Here is a 20,092-nt window from a genome sequence, read left to right as displayed (position 1 = left end):
TCCTATACTTGCAGGCAATGGCTGCACGTTTTGCAATGCCAATTCTTCTCCTGATTTCTATGGTATCGTCGTTATTATTCGTAAAGGTCGCACCAAGTTGGATGAGTTCATTGACCTTTCGACTGGTTCGTTGTTGACTGAGATGTAAGAATGGCTAGAATGGTTACCTGCATTACTAGTTCTTCCCATTTTCATGACATGATTTTCATGACCTTCGTCCTCCTTGCATTTAGCAAACGTCCCTTGCGTTCGCTCTCATTATTTACCCTGTTCACAAGATCTTGAAGTTCTGTAATGCTTGTGGCTATTAGAACAATATTGTTCGCATATTTCAAGTTTGTAATTTTGAGACATGCAACTTTAACTTTTCCGTCAAGCTCATGTAGCGCTTTTCGCATCATTTTTGAACAATCATTGAGCAGATGGAGATGGGAATCTCCATGTCTCGCATGTTTTTCCATGAAATGTCATGTATTATCGTGTCAAATGCTCCTGTATAATCAATAAAGCAGAGATACAGCCTGTATAATACAGGTCTTTTTCTTGTTTAGGGTTTGTTTTCTTCTGCCTTCCCCTGGTGTGAACCCACAGTGTTCTGCTGAAATTTCCGGTTTTAGTTTATTTTCCTTTCGACCAGCAATGTTTTATAACAGAATTTTGCTACTTTTGCATATTAACTACAGGCAAGACTAGTAGAGTGTTACAGCTTTGTTGCCGCCAATCTACTTTTGGTTTTTGAGTTGATCGTCTAAAGCAGAAATGCTAGATGCTTAAAATGATTTTAGCGACATACGAAAACTGGCTTGTCTTCAAGAAAGAGTATCAGAGTAACACAATAAATTAATAAATTTGTTCTGTTACTATGTTGAAAATTTCCTTTAATTAAGAATAGACATATTTTATATCATTTGGGTTAAATCTGATCGACCTCAATAAAAAATGGTGGCATGCAGAGAAGAATCTTAGATCAACAGGAAAGGTGCAGCGTCATTCAGCAAACATTCACAAAAACGAATCGTTTCGGTTTATCAAATAAATTAATTTATATCTCACAGGGTAGCGAAACCTCAGTCGTGTATTGTATAGAATATGGTTAAATGGCTTAGCGAAATATTTCCGAAGCGTCAGGCAAAACAACATTCCAAGCATCTTAAACCAATAAATGGTGCCAGGTTGATATTTCAGGGTGCTGGCTTAGCATCTCGTAAACATACTCCACGAGGCTGGAGTGCATGTTGGGGATGTTTTTTATTTTCAAGCGTAAGGGGAAGTATCTAGGGAAAATTTAGCTTCCTGTGCAAAGTTAAAAGAAGGTGGTGTATAAATTTGTGTACACGTGCCATTCTAAGATGATTCTTCATGTTTGCAGAAGACTCACAAACAAACAGAAACATAATGACTATTTGCTTGCATATATGTAATTTAGCAACGAAAGCAAACTAATTGCATGGTTATGATAACGTGTGAAAAGAGAAAATAGTCGTTGCCCACCAATGGGGATTTTTGTTGAAGTTGAGGAAACTGGCGCGAGAGACGTAAAACGCCTGCAGCACGGAAACCCTGGAAAAAACGTGGAAAACATTGAAATTATTTGCGATAAGGGCATGTCATTGAGATGTGATGGGCAGTTATCGTAATTTTGTTTGCTATTGAAAATACGGCGCTGAGAAAGCTTTGAAAATCTGAGCAAAAATCTTGTCCACTATATATGTACTTCCTATTGACGCAATATCTCAAGGTTTTATTTCCAAAGTCCTGAACGATATTGGCATCGCGCGCTCAACAAATACAGAACGTTAGGAAAGGCTAATCATTGGTTGCCTATAGCGGTACTTCAGTTTGCGGTCGGAAATCGGTTTGCTTCTATCACTCTGGTTTAGCTTTATACCAGTACTTACGAATGGTATGATTGCAGCAGGCATAGCCTATTCAAAGAGCTGAAATCCCATGAAAATACCTGATAAGCAACATACTTCTTCGACTGTTAGGAAGATGCCATTTGTCTAAAGATTGTTGACAACTCCTTTGTGTAAAGTTTTAGGCTATATCGATTTTGCCTGACTGGAATACATCTGGAATTGTGATATTCAAATTATCGACAGCCGAGAAAAATTGCAGGTTGCACATACTGATTCAAGCACCTGAGAGGAGCAGAACATTGCAGATGTGCTAGGGTGCTTTTGTGATATTTCCAGCTTGCAATACAGGGATATATCTAAGTTTGAAATTATGGGAAAGAGTGCAAGGAATCAGCAGTACTCGACTATAAGAATCCATCATACTATATCACGCCAGATTAGGAGAATTCGCTGTTTGTACACACTGGCCCTAGTAAGTACTGGAGTTGCAGTTGCGTTTATTGTTCTGTATGCGGTTAAGGAACAACAATCTTCTAGGAAGAAAGAGTGTCTGCAATCAAATTGTGTCCAAGTAGCTGCTGGTGAGATCAATTATTCCATTTTCAGCGTTAATTTTGTTTAGCGATAATTTTGCATGGTACTCGTGGTGAGATCAATTTTTTTGCATCGTATAGCAATGATTGATAATACATTGCAATTTATAATTGAAGGAATACGAACGAGAATTATTTCTTTTTCGCTCAAAAGATACCTTTGCAGTGATTGACATGTGAGTTTATTCAGCAATCTTCGGCGTTTAAAGTTCAATTGGATGTCACCTCTTAAATATTTTATTGTAATTCCTGCAATGTTATCTATGTGATTCAATCTTATTTCTCATCGCTGCCAAATGCACATTTCTAAATCTTTAAGTTTTACCTTTTCTACCTTGTATCAAGTGTGGCATTTTGCTTTGTTAAAAATAGTAGTCTACCTAGCTTCCGAGTGTAGTTTTAGGACACTTTCGTGAGACTATCGCGCAGTGGTCTTCCTCTCGATGTGACAAAATTTCTTGATACTCATGCCCGGAATTATATAGAGCTGGCCATACTCCTTGGCTACTCCAAGTGAGCCTGGTCATAGTAGGGACTCCAACTCTGACCCTTGGATCTTTAGTCCAGGACCCTGACCACCGACCCATCCCCACGCTACTTAAGCATTGCATAATCTTACGAGAAACACAATTTGCAACATATGGCAATATGGTATATAATGACTGTATATTTAATAGTAAAATTTCATGATTTTCGACAGTGATACTTACAAATTGAGTCTCTCAAATTACAAAATAGGGAAATTTGGAGGTTAATTTGGAATTTTCGAAGAAACAAGTATCCTTTTTGAAAATTCTTTACTTTTTAAAGATAGTGGTGTGTGGTAAGACTGATGTGATGATTCGCAAACTCTGAATAATGATATGTGTAAGGTTTCTCAGAAAGTTTTAAAAAAAAGATAACAAACAAATAAGAAACAATTTTTAGTTGACTGATGTTGATTCTTAGAAGTATCTCTAAATGTTCAGAAACGGGCTGTTAGAGGTTTACCGAGTGGTTTCTCATACAGAAATGATTCAATTCAAGCACATTCCAATCACATACTTCATTTGATCCTTTTTACCATCGGGTGGTTTCTAGATTTGCCTAAATGTAATTGATCCGTTATACGCAAATTGCGGATTCAACCACCGTACAATACGGAAATCTTGTTTACATGGTTTCGAACGTGTAGAAAGAGAGCCTGCACACTGTTCAACTAGAATGTTGCCTTGTTTTCATCATGTCTGACAAATCCTACAGATTTCCCACGCGAACGAGAAAGCGGAGAAATCGAACAGCCGAAGTAAATCAATTAGCATCATTTCAAACAATTTCCCTGCCCTACGAATGAACGTTGGTTTAGAGCTCTATTTTCATGGCATTTTCAGAACCAGAAATTTGAAAATATTTAGAGTCTATATTCAGTTTATAACAGTTATTTTGGTGCTTTATAGAAAATCGGACGAATTGCCAGAAAACTGTTTCTGTAAACGACTAATTCTAAGTGGTGTTTTTTTGTTGACCCAGCCCTGCTTCCAGCGCGTCTTCTTTTGCTTTTTGTTTCAGTGTAAGTTTTTTTGTGTCAGTTCACATGATAATGCGTTCATGTTCCATCGTTTTCGCATATCACGTTGCAAACAATGAAATAAATCATAGGCATCTTAAATTCTGGTGCATTTATGTTTTTGGTAGCTTTCAATAAAAAGCTTGGCCTCACACTAAAACTGAGGGAACTTCCTTGAGAAGGTACATTGTTAACAACGAAATTACCATTCAGCTCTCGCGTGAATCTGTTATTGTCTTATTTTGCAGCCAGCATTAGATAAGATCAGATCTAATCATCAACTAAGGCAAAATCGATATCAGCAAGGGTTGAATGTTCTCCGATTATCTTCGTACATGTTTTATAAATTATGTCTTTGATTGCTGCTTTTTACACACAGGTTCTAAATAATTAACTGTCCTCCTCGCACCATGCTGGCTAGAAGAGTCTGTATGCTTCTTCTTCCAGTAGGCTATCAGTAGATATCGGTCTCAGCGCATATGGTCCTTTTTAAGAGACTTCTCTCTGCGTAACATGTGTTTTCAATGAGTAGCTTATCACTTTAGATCAAACAACGCCAGATTTCACAATACTACTCTGCTTCTTTTTTGCTATTTCTTTAGGCGAATCATTTGTTGTCGTCATATTTCGCGAGTTCGGGATCTTTTTCATTTTAAATGTATACCTTGTATGAAATATTTGTGTGAATTTTTATGTAAAGGAAGAAAACTGTCTTTGTAGAAAGATAATCAATACTTTAAGATAATTAAATCTTTAGATTACCAATCGTCCTCAAAACTGTTTTTACCAATGTCAGCATATGTTTGCGCCTTTTGTAATCAGGAAATGACCAGAATTGGCGTAGTAGTGCAATTAAAAAATCCGCCAGTTCTACCACATGGAACAAGAAAAGCTATCAGTTGCCTACATCGAAACTTGCTATTTATGTTATTTAAAAATAATTAATTAAAATGAAACTTGCTGTTTAATATCAATTCACATAAAGCTCCCATTATGAAAAACAAAGGCACAAGTGTAAACAAAGGCTAAATTTGGCACAAAGTGTAGCCTTTATTTCATTAATGAATGAATTAACTCACTAATTAATTGGTTGATTCATTGATTCATTCATTGATTCATTGATTCATTGATTCATTCATTGATTCATTGATTCATTCATTGATTCATTCATTGATTCATTGATTCATTCATTCATTCATTCAATCATTCGTTCATTCATTCATTCATTCATTGATTCATTCATTCATTCATTCATTCATTCAATCATTCAATCATTCATTTATTTGATATATTCAACTGACTTTCAAGCAACCACATCAATCATTTTGGAAGTATAACTTAAACACCTTTTTTAGAAGAGGGGATAAGATTTATACCTAAAGATATAAAAAAGTTACAAATCAAACTAAGAATTGATATTCAAGAATTTAAACTATTTAGCGAGGAGACCTGTTTCAACTTAGGTGAGAGGCTTTTTCATTCCTTTGCAACTTTTCAGGAGAAGCATTATCTGTCCATTAAAGGTTGTTACATCACAATATTACCATAGTATTACAAAGCCCTGGCTTGGTTTTTCTTTGCAAGGATTCATTGTACGCTCCAACTTTAAAAGGAGAAGGTGGGTAGATGTTGGACTGAACATGCATGTGATCCGTCATGTGTATAGGGGTTTGTTCTAACATCTCTAGGCTGTAGGACTATAGAATTCTTTTTTATGCGAACATTTGCATTCTTGACGGTGTTTAAAAGAAGAAATCATAATCAGCGAATCGAATGCTCGTTTTAAAGTATTAGTAGATTAACAAGAATCATTTACGAGACAAACTCATTGTCTGCCAGTGAGATCCTGGCTACACAGGACGCACAACCAAGAGATTGGGATAGAATAAAAAAGCATGTCTATTCCAGCATTAGAAGCAGAATCCTCCCCAAAAGAGGACAGCCTCCTCGGTCTTGCAGATCAAAAACGACAACTTAAAACATGCGATCCAGCCATAGGACAGCATTCACTGGAAAACCCAGATTGTGCAAAAAACTACCAGTAACATGGCTCGCATTATTGGTAGAGCCTGATCGTCGTTCCGTCTAGCAGTTTTGGAATATATCTACATAATCATTCAAGAGAAGCTTATGTGCAGTTTGAAGGATTTTCTTTTCACCTTCGGACTGGACTCCACTGGTAACATTCTAAATAGGCAAGCGGAGCGGCACTGATGGGGCAGCCTCGCGTTTGTAATTGACCAATTTTGATCCACCAATGGGTATATATATATTTATATATTTCCCAGCGCAGAGTTTTGACGTTTTATCCTCTTAAAGTGTCAGACGAAAAGCTTAAGTATGATGCAAGCTCATTGTCATGAAATTAAAGTGAAATTCAAGCCCCTAGACAACGTCCTCTTTACAGTAGACTTTCGACCATTCTTGGTAAAAACCTTTGATTCTAGAACAAAACAAGGAATAATGTAGAAAACTGGGAAATTCCTCATATGATGATTCAGATGTGATGGAGCCTTGTCCTTTCGTTCGATGTAATGAACGGGGATTTCAGGGCGCTTGCTTAACCAAACTTAGAAAAATTTGTTATCGTTCTGCTTTAATAATTGTTTTGAATGGCTGCCATTTGTTTGTAAGTTTGTTTGTAAGTTTGAGATTGAAGTAAATTGAATCTTTGCTTTTGCAGGTGTTATAAGTCGTATGAATACGACTACAAATCCATGCGAAGACTTCTACCAATACTCCTGCGGTGGCTGGCTAGACAAGACCGCGATTCCGGACTCTAAAACTCGTTATAGCATATTCTCTGAAGTAAGCAGCAGAAACCGAGAAATCATTAAGCTGGAGATCTCCAAAATCATGAGTGGCCAGAAAAACTCATCGGTAATGCTGTCATTTTTGTCTTTTTGCTTAGTCTAGGCATCAGTAGGTCTAGGTTTGTTGTCTTCAAAGAGATACAGGGGATTGGGTTTTTGTGAACAAACATATTCCGTCTAGCTCTTCATTCTTAGACAGATCTATGCAGCATCTGTGTCGTCTTACTGCATGCGGACATGAAAGTATTCGGGTTTTTAGTTTCTTGCAGAATCTTAAAAAGGGCATTTTTTCCATCCTTAATAAATCAAGCAGTCCGGAAGGAACCTGGTCGAACCACATGTTTATACGACATTTCAGTACCCTCAAATAGAAAATTAGCTGCAAAAGAATTTGGATCACAAAGCATAAATCCTTCCGAATTGAAGAAGTGAAAATGCAGTGTTTAAAGGCATCGATGGTAGCAGTTGTTATTTTGGCACTCTGATAAATAAAGAAGGGCACTGAAAAACATCTAAATAAATAAGTAAATAAGCTACGAGAAATACTTGGTGCGCGCGAGTAGAGTAATAAAGAAAAGATAGAGATGCTAAAAATGTTTAGGTGCTAAGAAAGTAGAGTAGAAAGATCGCTCATCAGTAGCCCTAGGGAGGCGGCGCTCAGGGATATTGGATACAGCACTGTTCTCTTTACACGAGGGAATTCTCATCCAGCTGGATAAAATCTCAAATGGAAGTTGGCCGAGAAAAATGTTGTTTATGAGTATCTGAAAATAGAAAAGATTTTACCAAAAGAGAAAAAGGGTATTGAAAGTTTACTCGTGGAACCAAGGAAAAACAATTGATAGACAAGATAGTGCCGAAAAATCGTTATAGAATGATCTAGCTTTTACATAAAGGTAAACGATATGGTGCTCAATAGTTGGATAAAGCAGTGCCTCGAATGGATCGGAAAAATGTTAGAAAATTCCCGAGTGATAGTATGGGGTCATTGGACGCTGAGTGAACATCATCTTTTGAAAGTTTGGAGATGTGCATATCCGGAGAGAAACATTTCAAGGGGACAGCGTATCACCATTATTGTTTGTTTTATGTGTGATAGCAATATTACTGACCTTGCAAAAGGCATAGGCGTAAGCAACATAAAGGCATTTGCTGGTTAAGAGGATTCAAAAACAAAGTCTGCTATTTATAGATGTTATTTGCCTTGAGTTTTTTGCTAAAAACCCAGATAAAAAAGATTCATTAATACAAACGCTTCGCGAATACAGCGAGGCCATTGGTATGCAATGTGGCTGAAACAAGTATGGAGTGCTAATCTTTAAAAAGAAGAAAATCGTTGAACCACAGGGTCCAAGCAGTGAAGGAAACGAGCAGAAGGGGCACAAATATCTAGGAATCAAGGAGATGAATAAGATCAATTGGAAAGAAAGGAAAGCTTGAAGGCGAATATAAAAGAAGGTTAAAGCTGGTTTGGAAATCCAAGATAAATGGGTGGAGAAAGATATTGGCAGTTAACGCATGGGCTGTAGCAATATTGTGATATGGAGCAAGCATTTTGCAATAGAGCAATAGACTGTTGATGAATTGAAGATATGACTAGTTGATCAGAATGTATGGCCAGTTGATCAGAATGTATGGCCAGTTGATCAGATAGGAATCAGAATCAGCAGATGCGAAGGAGTTTTGGAAGAGGTTGAGAAAGTTTATCTAAACATCCAAACAGAATCTCTAGTGTGTGCAGCACTGGAACAGGCACTGCGACGAATCACTTTCTCTGTCTTGCATTAATATCATCCACTCCTCGTTTACACACCACATTCCCCTTACCATCGTTAGGCCTAAACCGTTTCCGCTCATTCTCATTATGTCATTACAACTATTCTGGCCTTATTTTTCCATGAACATTAACATTCAAAGTATAAAGAAGGAAAAATGTAACTGTTTACAATACAAAAAGGATAGATGCTTCTACTTAAATATAAACATGAATTATTTTAATTACACATCATGTGCAAATGTTGCATATGCAAGTTTCTCCTTTCCAGCTCTTGATCACGTGCTTTGGGCATTTCTATTGTGTCAGATGGTTTGTTCAACAAAATGCCTTTCTCGATCAGTGGAGGGTAGTTGGCTCACCAGACCTTCTCAAAAGATCGTCAAATGTTGCATCAAAATCGTTATACGTTTTTGGACCTTTGTGCCCTCAGTGGCGCACAGTGGAAGTTTGTTTTACCGTTTGCTTGTGTTAATTGCAGTTTTCTCTCAGAACTTCGAAATCCATGAGCAATAGTTGAAATTTGAGAGAATATTTGCATGCTAGTATAATTTTGCCCTCTCTTCCTCAAAATAGCGTGCATCCGAGGAAAGTTGTTTTTTAAATGAATTCCTTACCTCTTGATAAATTCCTCTTGATAGAGCTACAGAAACTGGCTATGCCGGTTGGTCTTTTCTATAAAGATGCTTATTCTAGTCAGCAGAACCCAAAAGCACCTGATCACTTAAGGAAACATAAACAATCTAGATGTCCACGTTCAAGTAAGGACGGTCCTGTTTTCTCTGCGCCCTTTTTATCATATCTCAACAAAATAATTAATACCCATGTTTTTAATGCATGCAAGATTTATTTTATTTATCTTTTTAACAGTTATTTCTAATTATGTCAATTGATTTCCACAGTCGATGTCAATAAGAAACGCTGTTGATTACTACTCCTCCTGCTTGGACAAAAAAAGCATCGAGGCTCGTGGCGACCAGCCCTTGAAAGACGTGATCAAGCAGTACAACTCATGGCCAGTTACCGACATGAATTTCACTGCTGGAAACTGGAACTGGACCGACACATTTATTAGAGTTCACAAATATTTAGCAATGGCCCCGGTTTTCAATATGTATGTAGGAAGTGATTTGAAGAATTCTTCGGTAAACGTTATTACGGTGGGTGTTTTGATTCATCTGGATTTAAATTTGTATTTCTTCTGTTTTCTAAATTGTCTTTAGCATGGTATTTCAAAATGTAGATTGTTGAAAGCTCCTTTATTTTTTTCTATTTAAAAGAAACAGATGATGAACATTTGATCTTTAAAACTTCCTGAAACCTCTGCAAATTAAATATCAATCTTTTGCGTTTCTCCTTTTTTTAGCTTGACCAATCTGGTCTTGGAATTTCGAGAGAGGCCTACCTTCGCAATACAACATACCACAAAAAGGTACATAAAATTCTCCTTCCTCTTTTAGCATTAATATGTATTTCATCTTGTTGGTAAATTTTCACTGCGATTGCAAGGTAGTATTTACCGTCATTGGAACCTCGAAATAACAGAATTTGATAAGGACTGGTTGCATTTTAATGCTACCGAAAAGCAACTTTTTTTTACGTCTTTAAAATATTTTCGCCTTTTTAAAGCAAGCCTCTGTGTTATCGTTTCCTAAAAAATGTTATTTGTCAAATTCTTGTGATTTGTAGGTCAGCAGCGCTTATCGAACCCTTATGAGGAAGCTAGTCACGCTTCTTGGAGCCAACAAAAATGGGACACTATTGATGGATAAAGTGTACGAATTCGAGAAGCGATTGGCAAACGTATGTCTTACAATGTTTTCGTACCACTGCTTTCGTACCATGGTATTGCTTTCGTACCATGGTATTGCTTTCGTACCATGGTATTGCTTTCGTACCATGGTATTGCTTTCGTACCATGGTATTGCTTTCGTACCATGGTATTGCTTTCGTACCATGGTATTGCTTTCGTACCATGGTATTGCTTTCGTACCATGGTATTGCTTTCGTACCATGGTATTGCTTTCGTACCATGGTATTGCTTTCGTACCATGGTATTGCTTTCGTACCATGGTATTGCTTTCGTACCATGGTATTGCTTTCGTACCATGGTATTGCTTTCGTACCATGGTATTGCTTTCGTACCATGGTATTGCTTTCGTACCATGGTATTGCTTTCGTACCATGGTATTGCTTTCGTACCATGGTATTGCTTTCGTACCATGGTATTGCTTTCGTACCACTTTGAAGACTAGATCGTTTTGTAAGCCTTTTCAAGATTTGAAGCGAGCGATTTTAATTTATGGTTTCAGATTTCAGAGACTTGTTTTTCTCAAGACGGGCATATGACTTTAATGTATTTCGTAGTTGTTTTTACTGTGAAGTTTCTCATTTATGTCAGATCACTTTACCGACTGAGCAAGCGCGTCAGTACAATAAAAACTACCAAAAGATGAAACTAAAGGATTTCGCAAACAAAACCGGAATACCGGTAAGTTCAAAATTTTTTTTTTTAAGAAATATTTTGAATCGAACTTGTGTTTTCTTAACAAAATGACAATCCAGTTAAGGGACATTCGCCTAATCGGCAACTCATACTTCACAAACCTCTCCAGCCTCTTCATTGTTGCCGTTGTTATTGAGTTTTTTAGAGCCTACCACGGAAATTGTTACTAGTTGTTCAGAGATGCCTTCTTTAGTTCCCCAAGACATGTTCCAAGCACAACAAACTCTCCCCAAACTCACCAATTGCAAGTGTCCTTGCCAAATTGACGAGCTCTGTCGACAGCTCTTTATCAACATCACGAACTCTTTCCCATAGTATCAGAATCCCACCTCTTTTTCTTAGCCTCTAATTTCATTCCCTTGTTAGACCTTTACTATTTGTCTCCAGACCTCTCCCTGATATCACCAACTAAAGATAACGTTGCAGATTAGCCTCATTTCATGCCAGATTGTTAAGACATTACAGCCGGTTTGAAGCTAACGTTATGCCAAATTTCTGTTTACTGGCAATTCGACTTGCTGGAATCTCCAGAGCTGATAGCGTTTGTCTCTCTGGTCTTAAACGTCTCTGGCTGATTTTTCGTTATCAGGTGCAATCTTAAATTGCTTTATTTACAGTTGGATTGGCTGAAGAACTGGCTTGACTGGGCGTTTTTGGAAACAGGTCACAGAATCTCTGAAAATGAAGAAGTCGTCACCTACTCTCTAGATTATATCAGGGATTCGTACAAGCTGTTTAAAGAAGAGGATCCTTTGTAAGACTTTATTGTTTTTAGCGCGTTTTTAGAGATCAATGTTATGTCCAAAATTAGTTGTTGAACAATTCTTGGCGGTACAGGATTTAGAAATGGCGCTTAAAGGAGAACCGACACGCAAAAATATATTTGGCTTATTCGATGCAAAATTTGTTGCTGACTACAAATCTGCAAAAAGTTTTCTTCTTAGATTCGCCGTTTTTCTGATATTTGCACTTTTATCCGTCAAATACGTCACAGCCAGGACTTAGGAATTTCCCGAAGCGGAAACATGATTATCGCCAGGAGTTGTTGAAATTCTCGGTTGACGTCACAAGTGACATGTTAACGTGAAAGTACAAATGAAGTTTCGTGTTTTATTGAAAATAGTCCGCGGTGAAAAGACAAAAAATTGTCAGGTATTTCATTTATAAGTATGTAGAAGCTAGAAAATCCTAGCTACATGTCTGTTGAGACGCTAATATCCACATAAAATTTATTTTTATGCCATGATATCTTCGAACCAGCATGCTTTGAAACATTGAAAGAACCTCTAAGCTTGTGAAAAAAAGGAGTCGACTTTGTTTGAAAACTGATGCCGTTTCTTCAAAGTTTTTATTTTTATATTTACAAATAAAATTGCAACATGGGGGACGAGGGGGGGGGGGGGGGGGGTTGAAGCAATAGCCAAAAGACAAACGAAACCTAGTGGAGACGGCGGTAAAAGCGATCCTGCAACCTGCTTTGGGTGCAGAAATATGAATTCAAGAAAAAACCTTGGTTGCTGGGAGCTGCGAGTGTGACTAAATAATAATTTCACTGAACTTGATTATTGTATTTTAACAGAGTTTGAGATACTAGGGAATAACCTAGTCTTGCAAAAAGACCATCCCCCACCCAAGTCAAAATTGCTCGAAAAGAAGATAATGCGCCAGTTGATATTCCTATGACAGCTAAACAGCATTTTCTTCGACTAAGAAATCAAGTTCTTTGACTTAGAGCTAAGAGCCTATTCCGTAAATCCAGATTTTTCGACTGCCAGGTAACTTATCAGTTCCCGAAACCCTTCACGCCCGGTGAAAATGGCATATAATCCGCACAAGTCGACTTTTAACTCTCCTTTACTATTTAATATCACTATACAGTTAACGCGTTTGGAACATTGAAAAACAAATAACTTGCAGTTCCGTTTAGGGCATCATAGGCATTTCAGCGAATTAGCCCATACAGACAAAGCAGTCTGGACAAAGACGCCTCAATCTGAAATGAAATTCTAGTTTTAGGATACCTGATCTCATTTAGATTGTAGCAATGGCATTGTTTTTAATAGAAATTCCATATCAGTTTGTAATTCCAGTCTGTACTTTGTTCATAACATCGTCACTGTTGAGCCATGGGTCTGCCCAAGCGGCAGCGCTGGTTGGTGACAAAAACTCAGACGGCTGAAACTCTCCATTTGTTTCGAAATCAATGTAATAAAACTCGGATTCAGAGTCCCAAACCTTTCAAATGCACAAAATAAACATTTGTCCGCAGCATTTTCTTGAAGGTTTCTATAGAGAAACACAATACGTGCTGAGAACATGTCACTTGTGACGTCAAAGATGATCGCCCATTCGTGACGATTTTCGCCTCGAATCTCAAGTTGTCGGAATAATTGTCCTTTCTCAACTTAAAACGCCTGTATTTCAACAACGGTAACTGTGATTTAAAAAATTTTTTCGATCCCGGAATTTGCTTGTCACAAACTACCGTTTTAGCCAAACTTATTTTTGCGTGTCAGTTCTCCTTTAAGAAAATTTAAGTCATACCAAAGCTTTTCGTCTAACAAACTTTCCACAACTGAGCATATTAATTGCCAAGCTGTTCGATCAATGTTCTGCAGTCTATTCTTTGAAGAGTGTTAGACCAATAGCTTGAATATAAACTGCAAGATCTGTTTTTTGTGAAAATATGATCTGCAGCTAAGCCAATAAAACTTGAATATTGGGTTTTATGATAATAGTTTTAGGGATTTCTTTATGAAATATGTATTTTTATTTTCTAGTGTCCAATCGTCCTACATAATGTGGAAGGTCGTCTTTTCTCTTGGATCCGTTTTGCTTGGCAAATACAAGGAGGCGTACAACGACTACTATTCGACGATTTATGGAACCACTGCGGAGGATCCACGGTGGGAGACGTGTATTTCTTCGACAACATCGGCATTTGGGTTTGCATTGGGAAGGCTATTTGTGGACAAGGCTTTCATAGGTTCTGCAAAAACCATGGTTAGTTAAAAAAATTGTCATAGTTTTATTACATAGATTCAGTACACGAGTGACAACACATTCTAATTGCATTGTTTCTTGGAAGATTGTGAATGAGCCCAGCAGCTTGCACATTTGATTTCTCAAATGTCAGCCATTACTCTCAGAGGTAACTAAGTCTAATTTTGGACGGGAACATGCCATGTTGGTCAAAAAATTTGGACCCATAATTCCACACATGTTTGAGAAATTGTGACCAATTCCGCCAATTTGATGAAAACTATACTCATAATTCTTCAAAGCAAATTGCATTTTTAAAGCACAACAAAATCATCAAACAAATTTTGCATGTCCTCTGCCCCCAAATCTCAATATTACACATTTTTTATACTTTCATTTCTAACCGGACATTTATTATGTTAATGCTAGATCTCTCTCCTAATTATTTTGCACCACGCCACCCCCCCTCCCCCACCCCCACTCCGGTGGCGTGGTTCCTGAACTGCCTTGTCATTTTATTTTCCGTCACCATTTTTGTGCCGGAAACACTCTCGTCTGGAAACAAAGTGAATAGTGAAATTTCGTTATTTTCAATCTACAATAGGCTTCAAATTTCATCTCGAAATGCAGCTCAACAGAATCTTGGCTATTTCTGGGAAATAGACGTCTTTGAAAGTTGTCTTTCTATGCAGACGTCTTTTATGGTCTCTTTTAGATTTATTGCTTGCTTTATATACTCTCCAACGCTTTAAGGGTGGTTCTGAACTGCATCTCTTTTAGATTTATTGCTTGCTTTATGTACTCTCCAACGCTTTAAGGGTGCTTCTGAACTGCATCTGTTATTAATACATTTTTTCTTTCTAATCATTATGTCTAAAATATAATTCTGTCTAAAACACAATCAGTCCGTTACTGATCAGCGTTCAGAACCCTAGAGTCAACTGGTTGTATACTTTGTGTTCATACAGGCTGAAGAAATGATTCAAGGAATTAGAAAGTCGTTTATGGAAAATATTGATACGTTAAGTTGGATGGATGACGCCACTAAGAAAGCTGCGAAGGAGAAGGTACCCACTCTCTGAATTTTGAAAAGGTTACCATAACATGATAAGCTTCTGAAGACGTACTTTTATAGATCAAAGTTTTAAAGTTGTTTTTCTTCATTTTTATAGGAAATCATTAAAAGCAGGATTCGTTAGATCTGAGTAAAACAGTTTTTCTAATTCACCAGAATCTGTTCTAAAGGCTATAATTTTCAATGCTTTGAGGCTTTTTTATTTTTCTGCAATGATTTTTCACAGGTATCAAATAAAGTGCTGAATTGAATTAATTCAATTGATCAGTTGTCTTTTGCTGGTTTCCCCAATTTAATTTTTGTCTTCTTTGATTGCCAATTTTGTTTTGTCTTGCCGAATTATTCCTAACCAATTAACTATTGCAGACTTTACAAAAAATAGTTCAATTTGTCTAGGCAGTCGCAATTATTCAGAACATTGGATACCCAGACTTCGTTGTTAAGGACAGCGATTTGGACAAATATTACAAAGGGGTAAGTCTCAAAGGAATGGCTTCATTTGCAGTTTTCTCTCATTTCGTTATTACTTGGTGCTCTTTTGATTTTCAGATATTTTATGGAGAGTCGTTGTTCTTGAATAAGGTTAACTACTACTCTGATAATTCAGCAAAACCTTGTTTTTGTCGGATTCTTCATTTAGTTTCACTTATTTAATCTATATTTTCATACTATACGTTTATGAACGTAGAAATGAATCTGATTTTACTGATGAGTAGCATCAAGAAATATTTGAATGAAATTAAAAAAGGAGCGTCGTTTATCAAATTCGATATGATTGAATGACTTGAAGATCATCTTATTGCTTTTTTGACTTTTTATGGATACAATATTTCTACAAAAATACAAGCTAAAACTAAAACTTGATCGAAAACAGTATTCGATAAAGAAAAATTTAATTAATTTGAAGATCTTTTAGTTGCCTTTTTTGATTTTGGAATAGTGCTCTCGTTGCCTAGTAGAATTTCCATAAATAATCGTAAGATACAGCAACTGGGACAGGGGGGCTGTTGTCACACACAGTGCAAGGGTCTTTCAGTGTTAGTGGTCTTCGTTTTCAATATTTTCTAAAATTTATGCCTGTAGAAAATCGGTGAATAGAATTACTCGAAGGATTCGTTTTTGCACTACTAGTAGCTCATTTGTGTATTTGTGGAATATTTTATCGTAAACTTCTAAACAATAACTAATTTATGATTTAAGAAGAGATTCACATATCTTTCTAGAAAGACTCGTTACTATATTGATTTTGCAATTATTGATGAGAATTTCATTGTTTACTTTCTATTTTCTGAACATGTGTCTTCCAGAAGCTTGAATAGGTGTGTTTCTTCTTTCGTAGTTGGTTGTCAGGAAGGGAAATTTCTTTGCCAATATCGTTAGCAGAAGACAATTTAACAACATTCGAAACTATGTGAAATTTGGAAAACCAGTTGACAAATCCCTGTAAGATTTTCATCAGTGTCTAGAATTTCGTCAAGAAATTTATGAACGTTTGCTATGATTACTGTTGGTGTCAGTAAAAGCATACCTGGTTTTTGTTTGTGAATAAATTTCTATTTATTGCATTGCACATTTAGCTCGTATTTTTATGCCTTCTACCTTTATCTCCAAAACAGAACAGAATGAGCCTGTTAATGGTTAGATAAGATCTATTGCACTTGCACCACAATTAAGCTTGTTTAATTCTTTTCACCATTTTTACAGGTGGGCAATGACTCCAGCTCAAGTGAATGCATACTATTCTCCAACAGAGAACAAAATTGGCAAGTTTTTGTAACTATCGTTCTTATCAACCTGTGATTGCTATAAGAACTGTTAGCTTATGTTCCACAGACGTTTCTCTCTGTAAACTTTAGAAAATTTTTAAAAAAAATGATGATATATAAGCAATTAAATTATAAATTTCATTCAGAATTTCAAAATTTCAATTTTTTCTATTCTTTTTCAGTTTTCCCTGCTGGAATATTACAGACTCCATTCTACGATCACAGGGCGCCAAGGTATTGTCATCTATATTCTTGCTTTCGTGAAAAACTATAAACTATATAAGATTAAAGGAGTATATCAGGCAAGAAAATATTGTTCTTAGTCTTGATTTCGTCCATGATTTTGCAAATTTGAGCCAGCTACATGTACCAAGCCTTGGCTGATCTCCTGATGTGCATTTTACGACAATTTTTGCGCCAGCCTATTTTATGATTGGTTTTAACAGGGCGCTGAATTATGGTGCAATTGGTGTCGTTGTCGGTCATGAGATCACACATGGATTCGATGATCAAGGTATGAAGGAGAATTTTCCAATATCCTCTCAAAGCACAATAGTAGAAATACCGTCTAACTTAATGAAGGCAAAGCATGGATGCTGGCCTATTTTGCACGATATTCTGGCGCTGTCCCTTGTACAGTGAGCCTAGAACCACAGGTCTAGCTGATTCCTTGCAACTGTGTATGATGTGTTGTTCATTTTCATAAGTCAATCTCTTATGTGCAGCATTCCGTTTTCTACCCTCTGGTAATTTCGCTTGCAAGCCAGTACAGGACATTTGAAGTGAATAGAGCATTGCTTTCAAAACTCAGCCCTAGTTTTGGATCAGAGTCGCAATTGAATGGCTACTTTCTCCCTTAATCGATTAATTCATTGTTTGCTGATATGAAGATCCATTCCGATATTAAAATCTGTTTTTGAAATGCGCCTTTTCATAGGTAAAACCTTTAACAAAGACGGCAATTCAGAGAACTGGTGGACACAGAAATCCGAGCAAGGCTTTAAGAATCAAGCGAAATGCTTAGTCGATCAGTACTCCAAGTACAGCATGTATGGAAAAAATGTGTGTTTCTTTGGAATTTTTTAAATTTATGTTTACAATAATATATGGTTTTTAGTAACCAGCGTATTTAAACTCAGTGCTACAGAACAGTCAGTCCCACAGAATAGTCAGCCCCACTTTCTTATTGTATTATACTAACGTTATCTAAGTTTGCAAAACATACCTAATAAAAGGAAAGATTTATAAAAACAAGTCAACTAAGAGTATTTGTACGTTAGATGTTCGCCGACAAAACTTTTTGGTAATGTCAATCATTACTGAAAACGATAATAGTAAAGAAAAAAGTAAAGAAAGTAAAGAAAAAAGACAAGTAAAGGAGAAAGTAAAGAAAATGTTTTTGCAAATTGCAACAAAACCAGGCGAGACAATATTTCAAATGGACAATATAGAGGAACCAAATATAAACCTTAAGCGATTCCTTAAAAGAAAATATTTGATAATACACATAAAACAAAACAAAAACAAACAAAACAAACATTATTAGGGCATGATCATAACCTTTTTGTAATTGGTTCTTGATTAAGAATTTTCTTTATATCTTTTCTGTGTTTCTGTGGCTGTATGCATGCATTTATGTGTATTTAAATATTTAGAGATTTTGCAATAGATTTCAGATTGAAATCTCTTTCTAACGAGAAAGATGATATAAAAATGGAAAAAAGAGATGCAAAAACAATTTGTGAAATCCACACCGAGTAAAGCTTAAAAACAGAAGAGACGCGAACCAAATATAAACCTTAAGCGATTCCTTAAAAGAAAATATTTGTAAGAGAAACCTCGGTTCTTTCACCTGTCTTGTCTCTGCAAATTTGCAACAGTTTCCTTTGATGCTTCGCATTTTAAAGTGTTCGGTGATTTTTTTCTAAGCTCCAGTACTAACATCAGAAGGCACATGATGTCATCACTTAACCCCTATATTTAGCCTTATATTTTCTAGTATGTAAAATTTCTTATATTTTCCGCTTCAGTTGAATGGTAATCAAACATTGGGTGAAAACATAGCCGACAACGGTGGAAGCAAAGCTGCATTCAAAGTATGTTTACCCCTTTTAATAATCGATTACCCTCCAACGAATGCAATGGCAAAATTTGAGCGGAAAACTTTTTTCCATACAGAGGTGGAAAAGTGCGCGAAGCGTAGGAACTTGGCTATCCAGAAAGAAGGAACAGTTGAAAGAAAATAGAGACAGCGACGGGGAAATTTCCGGCTAACCGATTTTGAAAAATTTTGCCCTCTCCGATCCTTCCACTTTCTTTATTTCCAGTTCTTCAAATTACTACCAAAACTTTTACAATAACATTCCCCAAGACTTCTATCAAAACTTTGTGTCCTATTTTGGCTGATTTGTGAAGACCTGGGATTTTGGAACAGTGACAAGATCATTCTTTAAATCACAAATTTTATATTCGCAATATTTAGTAGAGACCTATCAAATGCAAAAGAAAATTTTCTTCAATATTTAGGGGAAGGTTTTCATCCGCAAAAGTTAATTCTGCAAAATGTTGGGTGAAATGTTGGGTCGTTTGAAGAGGTCAACCAACATTGCTTAATAGAACGAGGAGCTTTTTACCATTTAGGCACAATAGCCCTGAGTAGCGATTAAGATGCTCTTCAAGTGACGAAAAGGCTGTTGAGCAATCAAAGAGAAATGTTTAGGGAATTGTTGGGCAAAATGTTGGGCTATCTCTGAATTTGAGCTGTGATAAAAACTGTAGGGTGAGTGTTGGTTCAATTAAACGGGGCCTTTTAAGTGACTTGATACGCGCATAACGACTCCGTTTCCTCCTGATAACTCGAAGCCTGTTGATATCTTTCTGACGTTAGTTTCAATGAAAATAATTAGACAAGTTCAGAACATGTGCACAGCTGAGCCTGTCGAGGTGGTTTGCCTTGAAACTTGATCCTGTCAATTTTAATTAATTACCACTATTCTGTGGTTTATTGTACGCAATGATAGTTGACAACCAACATAACACTATTTTCAGTCGAATGAGCTTCCCCGTCCTGGCACTCAAAGAGCACACACATCTCATTCAGCTGTTATTGAGTTTCCCTTTTAACTTCCTTTCTCTTTGATGGGTGACTTAATGCCTGCTTATATGGGGCGAGCTGGCC

At 36.7% G+C, this 20,092-nt stretch overlaps 1 protein-coding gene across 2 annotated transcripts in view; it reads left to right on the top strand.

Moving 5' to 3' along the window:
- The window catches only part of LOC135688458 (endothelin-converting enzyme 2), a 38,704-nt gene that overhangs the window by 16,226 nt on the left and 2,386 nt on the right, over positions 1–20,092 (top strand). The window contains exons 1-16 of one of the 2 annotated variants that reach the window (XM_065205316.2): positions 656–2,440; positions 6,682–6,878; positions 9,488–9,745; positions 9,952–10,017; positions 10,275–10,388; positions 10,987–11,076; positions 11,709–11,845; positions 13,872–14,094; positions 15,042–15,140; positions 15,545–15,622; positions 16,488–16,591; positions 16,853–16,911; positions 17,097–17,148; positions 17,361–17,428; positions 17,852–17,976; positions 18,945–19,010. In XM_065205316.2, the coding sequence (XP_065061388.2) occupies positions 2,230–2,440; positions 6,682–6,878; positions 9,488–9,745; positions 9,952–10,017; positions 10,275–10,388; positions 10,987–11,076; positions 11,709–11,845; positions 13,872–14,094; positions 15,042–15,140; positions 15,545–15,622; positions 16,488–16,591; positions 16,853–16,911; positions 17,097–17,148; positions 17,361–17,428; positions 17,852–17,976; positions 18,945–19,010 (1,947 nt within the window). In that variant the 5' untranslated portion in view covers positions 656–2,229. Of the gene's footprint in view, positions 1–655; positions 2,441–6,681; positions 6,879–9,487; positions 9,746–9,951; positions 10,018–10,274; positions 10,389–10,986; positions 11,077–11,708; positions 11,846–13,871; positions 14,095–15,041; positions 15,141–15,544; positions 15,623–16,487; positions 16,592–16,852; positions 16,912–17,096; positions 17,149–17,360; positions 17,429–17,851; positions 17,977–18,944; positions 19,011–20,092 lie in introns of those variants that run through there. The other variant, XM_065205315.2, reaches the window with a different exon arrangement.

The sequence above is a fragment of the Rhopilema esculentum genome, chromosome 19 (genome assembly GCF_057945365.1).
Source record: "Rhopilema esculentum isolate cy_ngs chromosome 19, ASM5794536v1, whole genome shotgun sequence".
Classification (NCBI taxonomy): domain Eukaryota; kingdom Metazoa; phylum Cnidaria; class Scyphozoa; order Rhizostomeae; family Rhizostomatidae; genus Rhopilema; species Rhopilema esculentum.
The sequence above is the reverse complement of the archived record's forward strand: the minus strand, read 5'-3'. Positions and strand labels throughout refer to the sequence as shown.